Source organism: Numenius arquata, chromosome 11 (assembly GCF_964106895.1).
Source record: "Numenius arquata chromosome 11, bNumArq3.hap1.1, whole genome shotgun sequence".
NCBI lineage: Eukaryota > Metazoa > Chordata > Aves > Charadriiformes > Scolopacidae > Numenius > Numenius arquata.
In genome coordinates, this window is record NC_133586.1 from 15,024,330 (window position 1) to 15,043,074 (window position 18,745).

Consider the following 18,745-nt stretch of genomic DNA (forward strand, 5'->3'; position numbering starts at 1 on the left):
ACAAAATGCTAGAGCTTTGATATACAGGGTTATTCAAGTATTCTGCTACAGCCCAGACACTGTTCCTTACAGCACGATCTCATTCTGAAAGTTACATATTGTTCACTGCTGCCAGATATAACGTGCTGGAGCAAAGAAAAGCTTTAGGGGTGGAGCTGACACCAAATAATATTAATTGATTGCCTCCGTAACGTCATTGTTACGTAAAGGATGTAAGTAGGAGATCACCTAGAACTAATTATAAATCGTTATTTGTGGTTAACAGTTTCCACTGTCTTCCCTCTAATGCTCTGATGTATACTTCGTCTTCTAAAATTTGTCTGAGACAACATAAATTGTACTGTGTGATTTGTCTAACATAGTTGCAACCACGATTCTTCAGAAACACACCACCAGCCTTTCAACCCCAATTCTCCTTGAGTGAACTGATATACCATAACAGAGCAATGCGCCATACAGTCCTGTAACATGATCCTTCAAGATATCCCATACCGAACAATATGAAAATTATTAGGGGATGAGGTTACCGTAGCACAATAGTATAAAGCGATGTCAATTCGTGCTTTGCCTTGTATTGCCTCTATAATCCTTTGCTTCACCTGCCTCTTTTCCACCTCACTTCCTTGCACAAATTTGGGAAACCAATACCCATGTGTGCAGCCCCTTTGCTCAATATGCAAAGATGGAGATGGCTGGAGACAAGCCACAGTTGTCTTCCCGATCTCTTGGCACTTCTCCCTGGTTGGGCCATGACCTTCTGTGAAGGAATTTTGCTAAGACAGAAACTCTATACTTAAAGAGGATGCAAGAGAGAAGACAACCTCAGACTACTCAGTGATAACTTGTGGTGCAGCATTTATCAAGGAATCAAGATCTTCCAGGACCAGGTTCTGTTACCCCCACCATGTTCACATCAGCTGGTAAATAAGTTAGTGAAGAGAGACATCCTCACACACAGGCCCCTCAAACTACTGCTTGTCCAAAATTTAAATTTACTACCAAGAGATTCAAATAGCATCTCCTTTTACAAATACAAAAGGCAGAGTTCCAGAACCTGGTGAAAAAAACTTGAGAGTTCCAACTAAAGGTTTTCTTCACACAAACCTGACAGTAGAAAAATGTTTCAGTTATTTTACACCACCTCTGAAGTTTTTCATTTCAATATGTGCATTTCATTCACTTCAGACAAAACTTGAGTAAAATTACTTGTAAACAAAATGACAATGATTCCCTTAATTGTACAAACAATTACTTTAAGGGTATACAGTTGCTGAAATGGATTTGCAAGTACATTTACAATATTCACATTATCTAACCGGCTGTGATACTGATGATGGGGAAGGAATGGCTGATGTCAACAGGGATGTCAGCATATTATACTCATGGAAGAGATTAATACAGCTTTTTTTTTTTTTTAAGTTTGTTTACAATCTACAAGAAGTGGAACTGTAGTCACTGCTTCTGCCTTCCTCTGTACCTCTTGAAGTTTACACACATAAGACGACATGTAAACTGTTCCCTTACCCTCCCAATTCACACCTGTGATGTCCAAGTGCTTTAGTTGCAGATTTATTTCTACCCTAAGCAAGATAGATGCACTGAAAATACATTAAAAACAGAAATACAAAGTCAAGGACAACCTTCAACACTGCAACCATGGACTACCTCTTCCTCCTGCTTCGCATAAATGAAATTCCACTATCTACTGCAGAACCTATTCGATATGTTTCCAGTAAAGATCAGCAGTGGTATGTGGGCCATCACCATTCCACATTTTTCAACTTAATAAAAAATAATCCAAGGCCAGTTGTCACAGAAATGGTGGGGGTTTTTTGTTGTTTTTTTTTGTTTTGTTTTTGTTTTTGTTGTTGTTGTTGGTTTTTTGATGGTTTGGGTTTTTTTGTTTTGTTTTGTTTTTTAAAGTCAGCCTTTAACAAGCTGTTGATTATAGAAAGCAGGAAATCTGATATGAGGTGGCTGAAGGCTAGTAGCTAGGCACGTAAGAAAAGAATGCATAGACCTTTCGCTGCTTCAGACTCTGGAGTCTCTGACCAAAGCACTGATTTGATTTCATGACTGCTCTGTAGAGATAGCTGACATTACTAAATGCTACTCCAGTATCAACTTGTTAAATTTGAACCCAGACTCAGCATATCAATATACTAGGCCAGACTAACTGGAGTCAAGAGAAATATTTTGGGAGTTGTTTATTTTTAAATGAGTCACAATACACCATGATAATTAACTGGACTATATAATTAAATGATTGCCATAGAATCTATTATATTTGTCACAAAGACTAATAGTAAATACAATAGTATTTATCTATTTTATTCCAGTGAATTGCTAAACTGCTATAAAGTCAACTAAGTTTTTTGCTTGATTTGGTAGGGGAAGCTTTTAAATTTTTTTCATAACATATTTTATGGGATATTCTATAACAACTGATTTTACACAAAGACTGAAAGGGCCATTTCAGGACTGAAAGGCTCCTGTGCCTGTTGTCACATAAAGGAATCTGAAACAAGTATACTGCTATAAAACCTTTACCGTCCAGTTTTCTGACATCAGAGATCTTTTTAATTTGTATAGAAATGGCACAATTCTAAATATTTGCAAATATATTAAAAGTACAAGAAAAGTACAAGAAAGCTATATTTAGATATTTGGGATTCAGACTTTTTTTTCCTATTATTTTTCATTTTTAAACTTGTCTCTCTCATCTTTCAGTCAGAAGATGAAATCTTGAGAATACAGGAAGCTTAAAACTTGCTGCCACATCAACACAGTAAAAATGCACAACTACTCCAGAAGCGTGCTATCAAGTGCTTTAAAAAGTTAAGTCTCCTTAGGTTTTATGTCAATCCACTGTAAACACCACTCTGGGAACTGAAACAAATTATTGTCACTCCAGTGCCCTACGAGGTTTTCTGGAAATGTTTGACAACAATCTAACCCTGAAGTTAGATTCTATCTAAATTGAATTTATTAAAATTCACTCAATATTAAAATATAAAATATCTTGCAGATAAACTGCCATTAAACACAGAGGCTAACAGTGCAAGTTGACGAGAAATGTACTTGAAGTGCATGACTCAACATGTTTTCCTTTTTACAATATACTTTTTAAAAACTAGATCCAGACTACTTAACTCGTCATAATCTGTTTGTGCTTATTGTGGAATTTATCAACTGTACAGTTTGATTTTTGCATGAGGAATCACCAAACAATATGCATAGTGATTACCTGTGATCCACTGTGAGTTTTATAATGAAGCTTAAAGACAGATCACAGTTTTATAAGAAGGAAAGTGCATTTTTCTTCAAACTCTTTTTAACTGAAAAGCAAAAGAAAACTCTGAAGAAGCCAAAAGATGTACAATCATCAGGCACTACTCTAAGGGCAACAACAGACTGAAAATTACAGTCTAATACCTCCAAGGTAATTATATTACTAGTTTAGAAAGGGACTGTCATAACTATAGATCTTTGGCATTAAGCCTTTTACTTCAACAAGCATGTTAGTTAAAAGGTGGTAGTGTCATTTCATAGATAATGAGATCTTTAAACAATTTTCGTAAACATTAATTGTTGCTCTTCTATCAGCACTCACAATTAAAACCAATATATAATATTCAGATCATTCAAGTCTTCACAATGTTATTTAAACGAGTCTTAAAATCCACATTTCATGTGGCTTATGCCTTACTGACAATATAAAATGCCCTAAGAGTTAATAAGAGCAAACACACTTCTGCAGTTTAGTTGGATGCAAGTTTCATTACCAAAAAAATACATTTAATATAAGCCTTCTAGACCCAAGTACTATAATTTGAACAGCAATGTTGTTGGGAGAGGTATTAAGTTACAGTGTACCGCTCAGGCCGAAGTAGTGGTTGGAAGGAAAAAAAAGAAAAGAAAAAAAGAAAGAGAGGAAACTCTGAAAATTCCTGTGGTTCAGGGTGTATACAGAAATAAACGGTATTTACAGTTTCTTTGCTCAAATATTACTTATCTTTAATTCTACATACAGCAAACTGTTCTGTAAAATAAGCCTATATAATATAAACCTAAAAGATTCACAGTAATCCACTCATATTTAGCCATTTTATATGCAAAGACTTATAGTAATTACATTAATTTACTGAGAAGTTATGTATTTAAAACTACAAAACTTCATCTGAAGTTTAAATAATTCCCATGTCTAGGTAACTAGACAAGAAAATCCCCTTGAGTTCATGTAAACAGGAAATTATTGCTTACAATATAGTAAATACAAGTACTTCACTGTAAGACCTATTCACATATGCTACTGTATGTACCATACTCTAAGAAACAACTCTAAAAGCCAAATGTTACAGATAATATAAAAATTAACTTCCTAATGGTGACAGTTTGACACCATTAGGAAATTCTAAAATCATTGTGTTTAAGTCTTGATTGTAAATTTTATTATTTTCAAGTTAAATTTCAGCTGCAAAATACTGTCAAGTTTTTCTATAAACTAGAACACTCACCTTATGGGGCCTCCACAAAGAAGTGTTAGACATTTCCCTTTTAGAGGTTCCATATCGTTTCTTAGCACCAGTTGTTTTTCCTTCATTTCCAGGTTTGAACTGTATGTGCAACTGAGACGTCCTTGCACTATGAACCTTGTATTTAAGGCTGGATAAACAGCAAGAAACTTTTTGACGTGATCCTTCCAATGAAACACTTCTTTGCAAAACATGGTGGGCTTTGCTCATCTGTGCATTCGGTCTTTCTAGTTCATTTATATTAATCTGGTATTCTGAATCTATTTTTGAGGGTAAACATGCAGATGTGCTACGTGCCAGTTTTAAATGAGGATATTTTTCACTGGAGTTCAGATTTAACTCTGGAGTGCAACAGCCATTAACCATTTCACTGCTTGATGCAAATGCTCTTTGAGTGAGATGAACTGAAATACATGAGAAGCCATCAGATACTTCTTCACAAGTTGCCCGCTCAGAACTATTCCAAATTTTACTTTTGTCCTGAAATGATGTGTTCAAGTAAAGCGGTCGAATGTCTCTGACTTCACCGGGGGAGCAAACTGTTTTAGACAACCGAAGTCCATTGACTGCTGTTGAAAGGAATCCCTTGGAAATGGTTTGATCTTCTTTTTGTGCCAGCTCACTAGGAGAAATAATTAGTTTATGGGATGTTTGATAGGCATTTCTATGTGGTGGTTGACCCGAGCTTACTGGAGAAGCTGGAGGAGTACTGGAAGGACTCCTAGGGAAAATAACCAGTGATGAACAACGACGCAGTGGAATTTTAGTTTTTTTCCTCACTGACAAAGCATCTTGGTCAAAAGCAGTATTACTTCTACACAGAGTTTCCTGAGATGAGTTGCTCCTGTAGGGATTACATTGGTTTGCAATGCTTCTATATGAAGAATCACCATGTACACTACTACAGAAAGTACCATCGCTTGTTGAAAGAGTGCCACTACCACTGTCACTGATGACACTATTACTATATGAACCTCCATCACTTGTGGTACTTGCACATGATCCGTAGTCACTGCCAGCGCTGCTGAACGATCCACTGTCACTGGCTGCAATACTGCTAAGGCTGCCATTGCACAGAGCAGTATTGCTCAGAAGGCTATCATTAGGTCGATGATCAACCACAATTCTAGCGCCACAATTTCCTTCATTTCCAATATCGGTGAATGAAGCATCTTCACCAGTAGATACAGCATCACTGGACCGAAAACATCCACTGTACTTTCTAGACTGTAGGGAAATGTGCAGTGAGGTGGTCTTTTTTATTTGCAATGAAGAAATAGTTGCATTTTCCTCTTGGTTAATTCCTTGTTGCATTACAGGTGCATAAGCAACTTGTCTAGGAGTCAGTTTCATCTGTGTAACATTAGGTGCAGAATTCGGCAATTTTTTGAAGTACATACAATTGTTACTGTCCAAAACATCTTCAGAGGTTTCTGATAACGGATCAGTGTTGCTTCTCTGGGCAGCAAAATGCAATCTTAACCGTCGTGCCATTTGTTCTCATTTCCATGCATGTTAGGAAATGAAAACCACAAAGATCCTTCAGCAGAAAGGCTACAGGCAGCTGCACAGAACCTAGAGCTAGTATATCACAACAGTAAAAGCCCATAAAAGTTGCAGTCTTTGTCCTGATTTCTACAAGATACTAGTGTTAAAAAACAACAACAACAAAAAAAAACCACCAAAAAAAAAACCCACTCAACAAAACTGTACCTCTTGAAATAAGTCAGCCACTCGTTGAACTGCAGTTTCTGGACCGTCTTTGATTGCTTGCAGTCAGAACGCATTCATTTACAAAGCACTTAGTTCCAACGACCTCATCTGCAACACGCTGACAAACACTACTGATCCTGCTTCAATTATACCTTCTGCAATTTGCATTAATGAATACAATAATAAACTTCCAGTACTTCCAAGTTTAAAACAGCAACTCCTACTGCAGCTGCACTAGCTGAGTCAATGTGTCCGTACTTTCCTCAGCAGCGTATGACTACTAATATTTTTACCCATAGGTTTAGAATTACAGGAAGTTGGTAGGAATGAAGTCCCATATAATTGAGTATCAAGTCTAGGATTGAATTTCCAAATAGTAACCATGCTAGCAAACTGCTGAGGTCTGAATTATGCATAAACCAGTGAAATAAGCCTCCTCCCCTTAAAAAAAAAAAGTCTTTCTGCACTACTTAAATAAAACTTGAAAGAAAGCTGGCATTATCTTGCAATCTTCACGCTGTTAAACAATCACACTTTCTAAAGATTTGCACATAGTAGAAACCTGTTCTGCCAATTAATTCAGAATTTTCAGTGAGGTATAACTGAATTAGAACCACAAAAAGTTACTCCGATTAATAATTTGGTATTTATTTCCAGCCTACCATGTTAACCTTTTATTTCATATTTTAGCCTTTCAAAATTACAGCTGTTAAAGGTAGAAAGAAACAAACTATTCTTACAAACTGAACTACCTCATCTTGTTTGCTGGAAGCCCACAATAAGGGGACAGTCATCAGAGTTCAATATGGCATGCAAATATACGACCAGCTATGCAAACTTTTAAACACTGACCTGAGTATGCACAAAGATAAATATGATTACTACGCACAATTACAGAAGAAAGGATTCTGTATAATTACATACAAACTGTCTCATACAGTTATAGCTAATTACTAATTATTTTTATTTTTCTTTTTTAAATAAAATGTTCAGCATGTCAAGAAGTTAATATACTGTCAACTCCTAGAAGAGTAATTGGATTGAGAACTCCCAAGTGTTTCAGTGGCTTATATAGTCTGAAAAGGTCCTTTGCTGGCACCTAGTGGGACTTTTGAAAAAAGACAATCTTGAATCTTGCTGTTAAATGGGTTTTTTGTTGCTTTTTATTTTTTAAAAAACAAGCATTTGGCTATGAATGTACTTTTGAATACAGAAGCCATATATGATGCAGCACTAAATGCTACTGAACTAACAAGAAATTACTTAGTGCTGCTGAAAAAGTGCAAGCAGAAGAGAACACTAAGCCATTTATACTTTTATAGGTCATACTACTAAATTTTTTTCTGCTCCATATTTATTTAACCTTTACTGTATTTTAAGCTAGAAGGCAGTAAAATTAACATTTATACCTCTTTCCCAAACAAGAGCCAAGAATCAAATTCACAGTACTCTGTTTGCAAGCAACAAATTTGTTTTCTAATTATACTCCAGGGCTTACTTAACCTCTGTTACCTGAATTCCATGATTAGAATGCAGCAATAAATGAATACTAGCTTATTCATAAAAAGCCAACAAATACAATAGTTCATTTATTTCATTATGCTTTACCAAATGGACTACTTCTAATGTTCTATGTTGTAGGGGGCTGAGATGGGGGGAGAAGTGGAAAGGCAAATATCATAAAAGATTCTTTAGGTCACAGTTTCAAAAAGTTACATTTGAACTTCAAGCAATATATTAAAAAAAAAAAAAAAACACAAAAAAAAAAACACCAAAAAAACCCCACCCAAACCCACCCCAAACAACACAAGAAAAAATCCACCCTAAGATATGAGTGAAGAGTAAAAAACGCATTTCTTAAAGTCCTTTTTTCCCCAACAACAAATTTATTAGTAGCACAGTTCCTAACATGTTAGTGTGATACTCAAAAAACTGCAACCACTTTATTAGAGATACTGCTTTTTGTAAAAGAAAATAATGCTTTCTCCCTCAGTAGATGATCTGAAACATTTTTCCAATTTTACTAAAGACACCTCTAAGAAAATGATAAGCTGACATAATTTGATAACTCAGGCTTAAGATTTAAGTGAAATTTCTCAACATGTCACTCTTCCTTAGCTATACCTGTATAGGTATAGCCAGCCAACTACAGCTTCCTTAGTCAACATAAAACGGCTTTTAAAATGCAAAATTCTATCTTGCTGAATCAGAGTTGACAAAAATTAAAAATATTAAGTTTTTTAAAAGTACCAGTACCTCCATTCAAATCTTAACATCATTGACTTCAATATCAACAAAAGATTTTGGCACTTCATTTGAAATATACCTAATTATCACAAGTTATTGTAAGACAGGAAGAGATAGCAAAAAGTCATCACTGGTCCATCTCATAAGTGATCTCATTGTCCTTCTTGACAAATTTTTCTATTGTGTTTTTAAAGACAACCATAATTGCAGGCTCCACAAACTGCTCAAATCCTTTATTCTACTAATGGTTTAGAACAAGGCAGCAGAACAAACTTATATTTAGTGTTCCCTTGCCAAATCCAAGACAGGGGATCTTTTAAAAGTTTTAAAGCTATTACAGAAATATTTTAAAACTCTAGTTGTTGGTGATATGCAGGTTGATGCAACAGGGCTTTGAATTTAAGCCTAAAGCTGAAGGTGGTAAGTTTTGAGCCTGGTTTCCAAGAAAGCAACATTTCTTAAAACCAAAATGCGGGGAATTTAGGCTTCAATTTCTCCCTCAAAGTTACAGGGAATAAAAGCACTGGGGATAAATTTTTATAAAGAGGAAATTATCTTTTGGGAGTACAGTCTCACAAATGTAAAAGAACTTCAGTTTTATCAGCTTACTCATAGGTAGAGTTTAAAGAGTCATCCAATAGGTAGAAGAAAAAACAGGCTGATTAACACTGAAGCCTCCTAAAATAATGGAAGACTAAAGACCTTCTGTTCATAGCTGCACATGCTAGTGAGAGAGTGCCAGGCACCTATGATTTCTGACATAGGAAGATGAATTAATAGAAGCGGGGAAGCTTGTCAATGCTAAACAACAATCACAGCTAAGGCAACAATTTGACTTACTTAAAACAGCTCAAGACATCTGGGATAGAAACTTTGTGTTTCTGAAAGCAAGCTAAATAGATATACGGAGACAGCCTTTTCCACTCACTGAATGAGGAGATGGAAAAGATGAAAAATATTGGCTTATCGTAGAGCTATACAGTGACTGATAAGGTCATGACTCTTTGATCTCTAAATATAATTATACATAGGAAATAAAGCACCGTTTCCAAGTTGCTGCCAATAAAATGTTTTCTTAGTTCCTCTCCCGTAAGTAAACAGATCAAACAACTAATCTATTCTCGATTAGAGAAAGAACGCTATGGAATTCTCTTGGTGGAAACCACAAAGAAAGCATTGGTCTTCTCCCCCAAAAAAATCAGGAATCTGACTTTCTAATCATGCCTCCTGGCTTCCAGGGGATGGCAGTAATGTTCCAACGACTAACAGACAAAGCACTTTAACCTCATGAAGAATACATTGTAGCCCACATCGTGCTGAGATGAACACCTGAGCATCCTGAAAAACCATATTTAATCTGCCACGTAAGCCACAAATGCTGCTAATTCCCTTTAAAATTTCATTGAAAAAAATAACAGAGACACCTTATTTGAAATACTTGGGACAGGTAATACCACCAGTCAAGAAGTAAATCGTCTGGGAACTACATAATGCCTATAACCAAGAAACAAGTCTCTTTTTTCTTAAATCTAATTATTCTAGACAGTTTGTACTTTTATTTACATACATTTCCACTCTTCCCAACTTTAGCAGAGCAGCAGCTCCACAATAGATACAATCGATTACTGAGTATATGCAGAAAGCTTTAGGAAAAAACAGTTAAGCTTTTCATAGCCAGCACACTATTCAAGCACAAAAAGATCCTTTAAAACAGCTATCAGAATGAAACAGTGTTTGGAGTACAAACTAAAGAGCACTCAATGCCTCCTATTAGTTTCAAACTATTGCCGAAGAAAAAGATTTATATTCCAGTGAGAAGGAGTGTCTGTTAAGTGGCCCTGGGATGCACATGTTATGATTGCACTGCTGCCAGCCTTACTCATTTGCAATGAAACATACGGACAGAAAGATAGGTAAATAGACACCTTTACACCTTAAATGAGAGCATGGTCAGAGGAGGAGTTTTGATTTCACTGGGAAAATAAATGCACAAGCTATCCTTATCTTACTTATGGCCTGCCATGCAGAGAGTGACACCTATCTACAAGATCATAATCCACTGTCCCACTTCTTAAGATTTCCAAAGAAAATGTACACATGCTTTCTTTCACACTACTCCTCGTACACAGAAACAGCATCTCAGTATGTGGTGTGAGAAACCTACATTGTCAATGCTACTTTGTGGGAAAAATGAACATTCAATACAGAGCTTTCAATATCACCAAAGACTTTGGCTATATCATTTGAAAAGTACTATAAAAAAAAAGTACTATAAAGGGCACTTTTATGAGTTAAAGCACGTTGGAAGTTAAGAATAATAATATAACTGCTTCAAAGCACCACGAAGTTGTAATGTCAGATAATTAAAGAAACCATGTCTGCCTTTAGCTTTAGGTTCCATTATAAAAGTTAAGGTTGGTTGGTGCAGTTTTTTTAACCATGTTGAACCCAGATGAACTTATTTTCATTCAAGTCTTTAATACAATGCAATATGAACACAAAAGGACCTACCAAACGGTTTTCATCAAATACTTCAAAAAGGAGTCTGTGTTTCTGAGGATTAACCTATGAAAAAATGCGTTGACAGTTAAAATATATACCGAATTCCAGCATTTCTCTTCAGCAAAAGCTCTATGTTCATGCAGGAGGAAAGAAATGCATAAGGCCTAAATTAAACAGCAAATCTGCACCTTGCTGCCATTTCACTGTGCAACACATTTCTATCAGAACCAATGAGCCAAGACTGGTGTTATCCCAAACCATTTTTAAATCTGTGTTCATTCATGGAATAGGGAATATAACATCAAGACTGAAAATTTACTTCTGGCACAAATAAAAATGTTAACATATATTTCTAAGGAAAGCAGTTTGTGAGGCTTTTTGAACATTAGTTATAGATGTATTTCTGATTTTAAGATGAAGTAGTGAGAAAACATTTTTACTAATGTGTTAAAATAATATGCAACATAAGTAACAAGGCTGGAAAAACCACTTACTCTAAATAAGAGTTCTTCATTCCACTTTGGATTTAAGGACTATATAGGAGGGGAGGGGGGGAAGGAAAAAAAAAAAGAAAACAACAGCATTGGTTATAGTAACAATTCTACATTGGTGTCTTTTTTGATGTTTTACATCTGTTTCATCCCATGTAACAATCCACTTAAAGCACAAAAGTTAACCTGCTATTGCAGTTAAAAGTCATAGGAGTCTTGTACTCTTTAATACAGTGCAGAATGGAGACAATTTATGCAAGTATTCTCAGATTTTGGCTAATGCCATGGATGCAGAGAAAGGCCCATTATATAGTCAAAATCAGTTAATTTATGGTATGTCTTCAGTGGTAATCACCACCTCCTCCTCAGTCCACTATCTTCACTGCTTACATGCAAACATACGTTAATCCTGAAATTATGAACTCTTAGCAAATGCCAAATCTCTCAACAACGTAATCTAGAGGGACCATGCACAGGTGAGCCAAACACAATATAACCTGCTCACCTAAACACATCTTTCAATTGTGGCTATTTTTAAAAATATTAGAGATACTTTGAACTCTCATCATAGCTAAACAATTACCAACATGAAGGCAAAATGCATGAGTGATTTCGTAACATAAATCACAGCCACTATCTAAGAACAATGAAGAGTACTTTCCCTCTCACATATACAATTTTTCATTTTTAGTTGATCTAACATAACTTACCAGTATTAACACTGACTTTTACCCACAGGTATTCTAGAGAAATGAGTAGTATCATGATTCAGGTGAACTGTGCAATTTGATGTTGAAATACAACAAATTGTGTTTGTGTTTCAAACATAAAAAAAGGTAGAAGTTGTGCAGCAAGAAGGAGAAATTCTTATACCATTAAAGATCTCAGAAAATCAGAACAATCCAGTATTTCCACAAATGATGTAGTTTTGAATCCGTACTCACCTTATATTCTTTAGTGTTCCTCTGCCTTTCACTAACATTATTGAAGGGAAAATACCAAAATAATGCCATGAACAGAGAAACAGAGTAGGTCATGGAATATTCCTTTCCCCGTGCCCACTTACTCAAGTGACATATTAATTCTCATATTTCCTGTCGTATTAACTTTTCCTCTAGTTTGATAAAAAAAAAAAAACCCGAACAAAACCATCACACCCACAAAGATAAGAAGGCTAACCTTTTTAATTGTTTTTGTCTGAACACTGGTAAGCACTCCATTCACTGGATCATACACTGTCACTTTCACATACGGGTCACTGGGAGGGGTAAAGAAAAAGATAAGCATGCTGCTATATATCCTTTTTTATCAGCATTATTAGCAGTTGAGATTTAAAAGGCTTACATTAATAGAAGCTACGAAGGTAGGAGTTACTATTACTTTATGAACACCATACACATTTGTACTTACAATCATTTTCTAAATAGTTTCAGAAATAATACTAATCTGAACATTGTTACTAATTATGACCATACTACCCACACCATTTTATATTCTGTGTATCACTACAATTTGATTATCTCTCCTCTTTCACAGTTCTTATTTCATGAGAACAGATTTAATAAATCCCCATGCATTTCAACGAGACACATGAAAAAAAATCAGCTGTGATTAACAAAGCTTGAAGTATTAAATCTCCTGGTTTTAACAATTTAAAACACGTGGAATTTGAGGTACTTCCCGTGAACATGCAATATGTTCTATCAGTTTCACAGAGTTTGATTTTAACCCAAATTTTTCTGTAAATGAAGGTGTCCTAACATGGTTGCTTAAAATGACCTACTGCCTCAGATTTTTTTTTTTTCCTTCCTGTGGTACAATAAACAACAGATTATATGAATGTCTACTTTTCATAAACAGAGTCAAAGCATTAAATTGCTCAAACTGACTAGTAACAAAAGGTGACCAAGACTGTCTGCCATAAGGCAAAAGAGCATACGATTCCCACATATTTAAGTTATGATGAGAAAAGCTGCCCTATTTTTAAGAGAAAAAACTTTATGTGAAAAAAAAAAGAGACTGTCTGACTTTAGGGAAAATATGAATATCACAAGAGAATTTTTTCTAATCCTAAACTGATGCCACACGTAACAATTTTGCTAGTGCTAAAATAACAGCATTCCTGTACATATGCCAAAGCAGCTGACAGCAGAACTAGTACTAAAACCATCAGTACTTTTCTAGACCCTCTGTACATGGGCCAGAAGAAAAAGTAGCTTTAGTACAAACTACATGCTGCCACTTGCCAATTCTACAAGATCCTACAGAGCATTTCATTTACAAAGCCTGATCTTTCCTGTGGTAAATGCTAAGCCACTTTGATTGTTTCTTCCCTTATACAGACTGTTAACTTTTAAATCTGTACATACCCAGAGCCTGCAGCCACTGGCATGGGTTTAGCACATCTATAGAACTGGTGGATGCTGTTCCTCTGCATATAATTCTAAGTTGAAATAGTCTTGCTGCTATCAGTATTGAGCGTTGTACTCATTCCAAGTCTTTAAAGCTCAGATGAGACAATTTTAACTCAACTATCGCTACTGTAGCTGCAGTCTACCTTAAGTAAAATGTATACATGTATCAATCCTTCATGGCAGGAGTACCCTACCATGCAGAGAATTAAGCCCTCTCACACGTTATTTTCCCAATGCATAAGATCTGTCCAAGTGACTCCTGGGCAAGAAATGCTTCTTCATGTTTATATAGTCTCTGATCATTTTATAAGATTACCAGTTAGAACAGTTCTTACGTTTTTGGAAAGAGGCACAGCAGGATTTTTTAAGATCTAAACAGCTGTGGAAAGAAAATAAAGAAACAGCTGTCCCATAATACATTGAAGACACATATTCTTACCTGGCTCCTAAAATATCCTTCTTGGCCAGGCCAATTCCAGCTATAACCTTCACCCTGACAATCCGTGTGTTCTCCTAAAATAAAAAATACAATATTTTTTATTTATTTATTAAAGTACAATACAAGACAGATTCAGATTTATTTTTCAGCTCTATTTTTAATTTATAAAGCTACAAGCAGTTATTGACATAATTTTGAATTCACACTGAAAACTATAGACTAGGTAACACAGTTACTTTGTCTGACAGAAACAGCTCTAAATTTCAGTAGCAAATTTATTCTACCTTTACCCCTTTTAAAGTCTTATCACCATCATATCCACATACAATGGTAGACACAGAATCCAAAAAAATGGGGTAAATCAGTACAGTAGGGTTTGAGGTTTTTTAAATTAATTTTATTTGATATCTCAGCATTTTAAAGGAATGGGATTTTGGTTTGAGTTAGGGTGCTTAATCCCACAGAACCAAGCATACAACTGTTCCTGTGAGCCTTCTTTCCCAAATGACAAATTGTTCTGGCAGCAGCCATCACCATTTTCCCCAGCAAGCCTTGCAGTACATCTGTATCAGATCAGATGCAGTATGCACATACTGCATAGCACACACATGAAGATCTTCTCCTGGGGCAATGGTAAAAGCAAGCTGCTATTGCCACCAATCATACAGCCCAGTGACTTGTACTGCTCATAGGAACAAAAGCACGTGGGATCAGTTTCCACAAGCAGTTCCCATGTTTCTCAGTGGGCAATTCTTAGCCATCTTTTCTACAGAGTAGGCAAGGACCTTTGTGAGAACATGCTCTGAACAGCATAACAATTTTTGGTGCACATGGACATGACCTGTTAGGACACAAGGAATGGGCTGCCATTTACATCTCACTAGCCATTCAAGCGAGTTGCGTTAAACAGTTAAATGCATATGGACCGAGCAAATTTTTACCCAATGGTATCTCAGCATTCATCAGATTTCCTGGGGGCAATAAAAAGGGTATCAAATTCATCAGAACAGATTAATAAAGCAGTAAAGAACTCTCAAAAAAAGGCAAGAATAAAGAATTCTTGCATCTTTTTTTTTCACAGCACAGAGAGGTCATGCTCAAAATATTGGAATTTCTGAAATGACTTGCCAACTGGGTATGAGATTTTTTAAAACCAAAAACTACTTCAGTTACACATTATTCAAATTACAGCTTCACAGAGTGACATAAGTGACTGCACCCCTCCTGTTAATTAACATAGCTGTGCAAAGTCTTACATGGCTCATCTGATAAGCTACTGAATTCAAGACGGGAAAAAAAAAATCCCAACAGCTGTGACCATGTCAGAGGAAGGACAAATATACACTGTTTGCCTGAAAAGCAAAAAGCTCTGCAGCTGAAGGACTGTTTGTAGGCAATGTAGTCAGAGCTGCTTGTGAGGAAAGCTGACCCAATCTAGGTTGTTGAAGAGTTAAACAGATACCACAGCAATGGGTGAAGCAGCAGATGTTGTCCCTGGGGCCTTCCTGAATTCCACATGTCATTGAAAGTGCTTTCAAAAGGAGACACTAGGAAGTACTCAGAAAGTTTGCTTTATCATTGGTCTCATATATAATCACAGGGCTGAACTCCCTAACCAATATCAATTGGATGGGTTCGTAAAGCTAACAGAGAATTGCATGCTAATCCTGAGACAGAGACTACTGGCGAATAAGGTAAAATTTAAAACAAACTACTAAAAAATAAAGTAAGCAAATTTCTCCCACCCTCTATAGTTAGAGGTGATTGCCAAGGGACTGAGATGAATCTACAATATCCATTTATTGGCAAAATAGTCAATTGGCCAAGACAATTTCAGCCAAATTACATGTGTATCTTCTACCTTCACCCCAAAGAAAATTTTCTCCTACTAGGAAATCTAATAGTTCAGAAAAGAAAGACCTAATAACCAACCTCACCCAGCACCGACCAGTAGTAAGTGTCATAAGCTTTCAAAGTTCTTAGTCATAATCAGGCTTTAAGGCACATAACATTACCAATATGTTTCATGACAGCAATAGAACTGACCAGATTTAAGAAAAAATGAGTATAATACTATGTTGGCATCAAATTAAGAGCCATTTGTTAGCATTTTTATATATCACAAATATCCTGAAATATCCACCCTTCTTACATTCCAAAATAGTGTTCAATTAATCTTCTATCAATTACTCAGTTTCAGTGACATTCAACATCAGTACGACTACTCAAGCTGAAGAGCACCACATGTACATTTCTAATCTCACTGAGCACTGCTGCATACGCTTCACTCAGTGCACCACTAACCTCTCCCAATAAGAGGGGTGTCCTCAGTCATGGCCCATGGCATCCAACTGACAGAACCCAGCTCAAGAAACAATCTCACCATCTCCTCAGAAAAAGACCAAGAGCAAACACTAGTATAAAGCACACTGCCATGGAAGACAAATACCTTTTCTTGCATCTGTGTTTAGTTGCTTAGATCACGAGCTTTTTTTCATTATTCAACCATGAGAACAGTAAAGACAATTAAAGATATTTTTGGGTACGGGCATCTCAGAGTCAGGCTTAACAGGCCATGAACATAGCCCACATGGGGGAGATTCCAGAAAGAGTATCCATACTCCTCAGATTTTAAAGTTGGCTTAATCATGCAGTTTATTTACTTATATCATAATACAGATCTGAATTATCTGAATGCTATTTTACAAAAAGACTATATGCTTTGTACATGACCTCAGGAAACTAAAAGCTGCAAATGTGAGGCTGGTATACAGTAGATTGATTTAAACACGCTTTGCTGAAAGAGAGAGTATTTGTTTGGTGTTGGTATCAAACTAGGACAGCTACAGGATTTTAGTTAGCCTAGCGGAACAACTAAGCAAGCTGACATCTGCTTATGAACTGCCACGTAGAAGTATCCTTCTAGGTTAACAAAAACAATTTACAAAAAATTCTGAATTGTTCAACACAGTCTTCCCCATGGATCTCCTTTTTCACTTTCACCCCTAACCATTCTCACCCCACAAAAAGCCACCAATCACCTTTTCCTGTATTTTTTAAACTTATAGATGATACTGAAGGGTCCGCTTCTTCCTTTTCCAAGCTATAAAGACTAGAAACTTTACCAAAAAAACCCATGCTAACATGTAAGGGCAATACTTAATCATGAGAGATTATGTTCCCCATTCTTTGGTCGCACTAGTATGCACGACAGATCAGAAGAAATTCAGACAGCTCGATCCAAATACAGTCAGAAGTGCCTTATGCTGGAAGGATCCATTATGCTATGACCCCACGCATCCTGAAGAGGCAGAGGCCTGCTGACAGGATAAGCTCTGCGCTGTGACCATACGACCTTTTCTCCCCACTCACTGACAGGCAGAACTGCTGCTACAGTTCACAAAAGCTGCCCCAAACACTGACCTGAGAAAGTGATGAACAGCCAAACAGTTCCAGGACTGCCTGAAGCCAATTTCATGCAGCCAAAGATTAGGCGATGAAAGCTCTACAGGGAGACAAAGCATCCACAAGGAATAGGTTCAAAACCAAAATTTCGTGGTTTCAAAGGCAATTTTGAACCTTTTCTTCTTCATTCACCTTGCTCAGGAGCTCCTTATTTTCCCCCCTCATAGGAACACACACAAGAAATGGTGGTTTGGTAACTGCTTCTGTATATCCACAGGCAGCTGCAGTCTGAGAGCATTTTCGTGGTCCGAGATACACACAGGCTACAGCCTGTACCTCTTCTATATCGACTGTAGACACTCCCAAGCTCACCTTGCTACTCTCTTCCACCACTGCAGCGCTTCCAGTGGTTTTGGTGGCATAGGAAGGGATAGGCACCTAATCAGTAACCAGGAACATGCCAGCTATATCTAGCAGCACTGCAGCTTGTCTAGGAAACTGCTCTCAGATCAATTTATCTCCCCACGAGTCTCTTCCTGGCCATAAATGCCTACCCACACTTTTGCAGTCCTGACGTTAACTTGAAGCGGTCAGTCTGAATTTATTCTGTCTGCACATCTGAAGAGATGGAGCATTCACGGCTGCTTTGAACACACAAGGAGTCTTACAGGTTTAATGCCCAAGCACCCAGCTGCTCAGTAACACAGACATGCACACGCAACAGCCCATCAAAGGCAGCACCTCTGGGAACAGAGCTGTACAAGGGGTACAGCAAGGATTTAAAGCAAGGAGCAAGGATTTAAAACATAAAATGGTAGTATCTGCTGGACTACTAGACAGGTTTTTCTGAGGAAGCCAATATAAAAAGGTCCGAGTAGTCATAACAGAGAGCACACTTTGTAGTAAACAATTGCTCTAGGCAATAACATCCTGTTATTCTTTTGTTCCAGCTAGATAGGTCAAGAATCAACTACCACTAAATCAAGCCAAAAAAAAGAG

At 36.7% G+C, this 18,745-nt stretch overlaps 1 protein-coding gene across 2 annotated transcripts in view; it reads right to left on the reverse strand.

Moving 5' to 3' along the window:
* NEDD4 (NEDD4 E3 ubiquitin protein ligase) overlaps positions 1-18,745 on the reverse strand; it is a 59,981-nt gene that overhangs the window by 34,275 nt on the left and 6,961 nt on the right. The window contains exons 2-5 of one of the 2 annotated variants that reach the window (XM_074156255.1): positions 14,342-14,415; positions 12,668-12,746; positions 11,492-11,530; positions 11,007-11,060 (exon numbers count right to left, since the gene is read on the reverse strand). In XM_074156255.1, the coding sequence (XP_074012356.1) occupies positions 11,007-11,060; positions 11,492-11,530; positions 12,668-12,746; positions 14,342-14,415 (246 nt within the window). Of the gene's footprint in view, positions 1-4,517; positions 6,305-11,006; positions 11,061-11,491; positions 11,531-12,667; positions 12,747-14,341; positions 14,416-18,745 lie in introns of those variants that run through there. The other variant, XM_074156254.1, reaches the window with a different exon arrangement.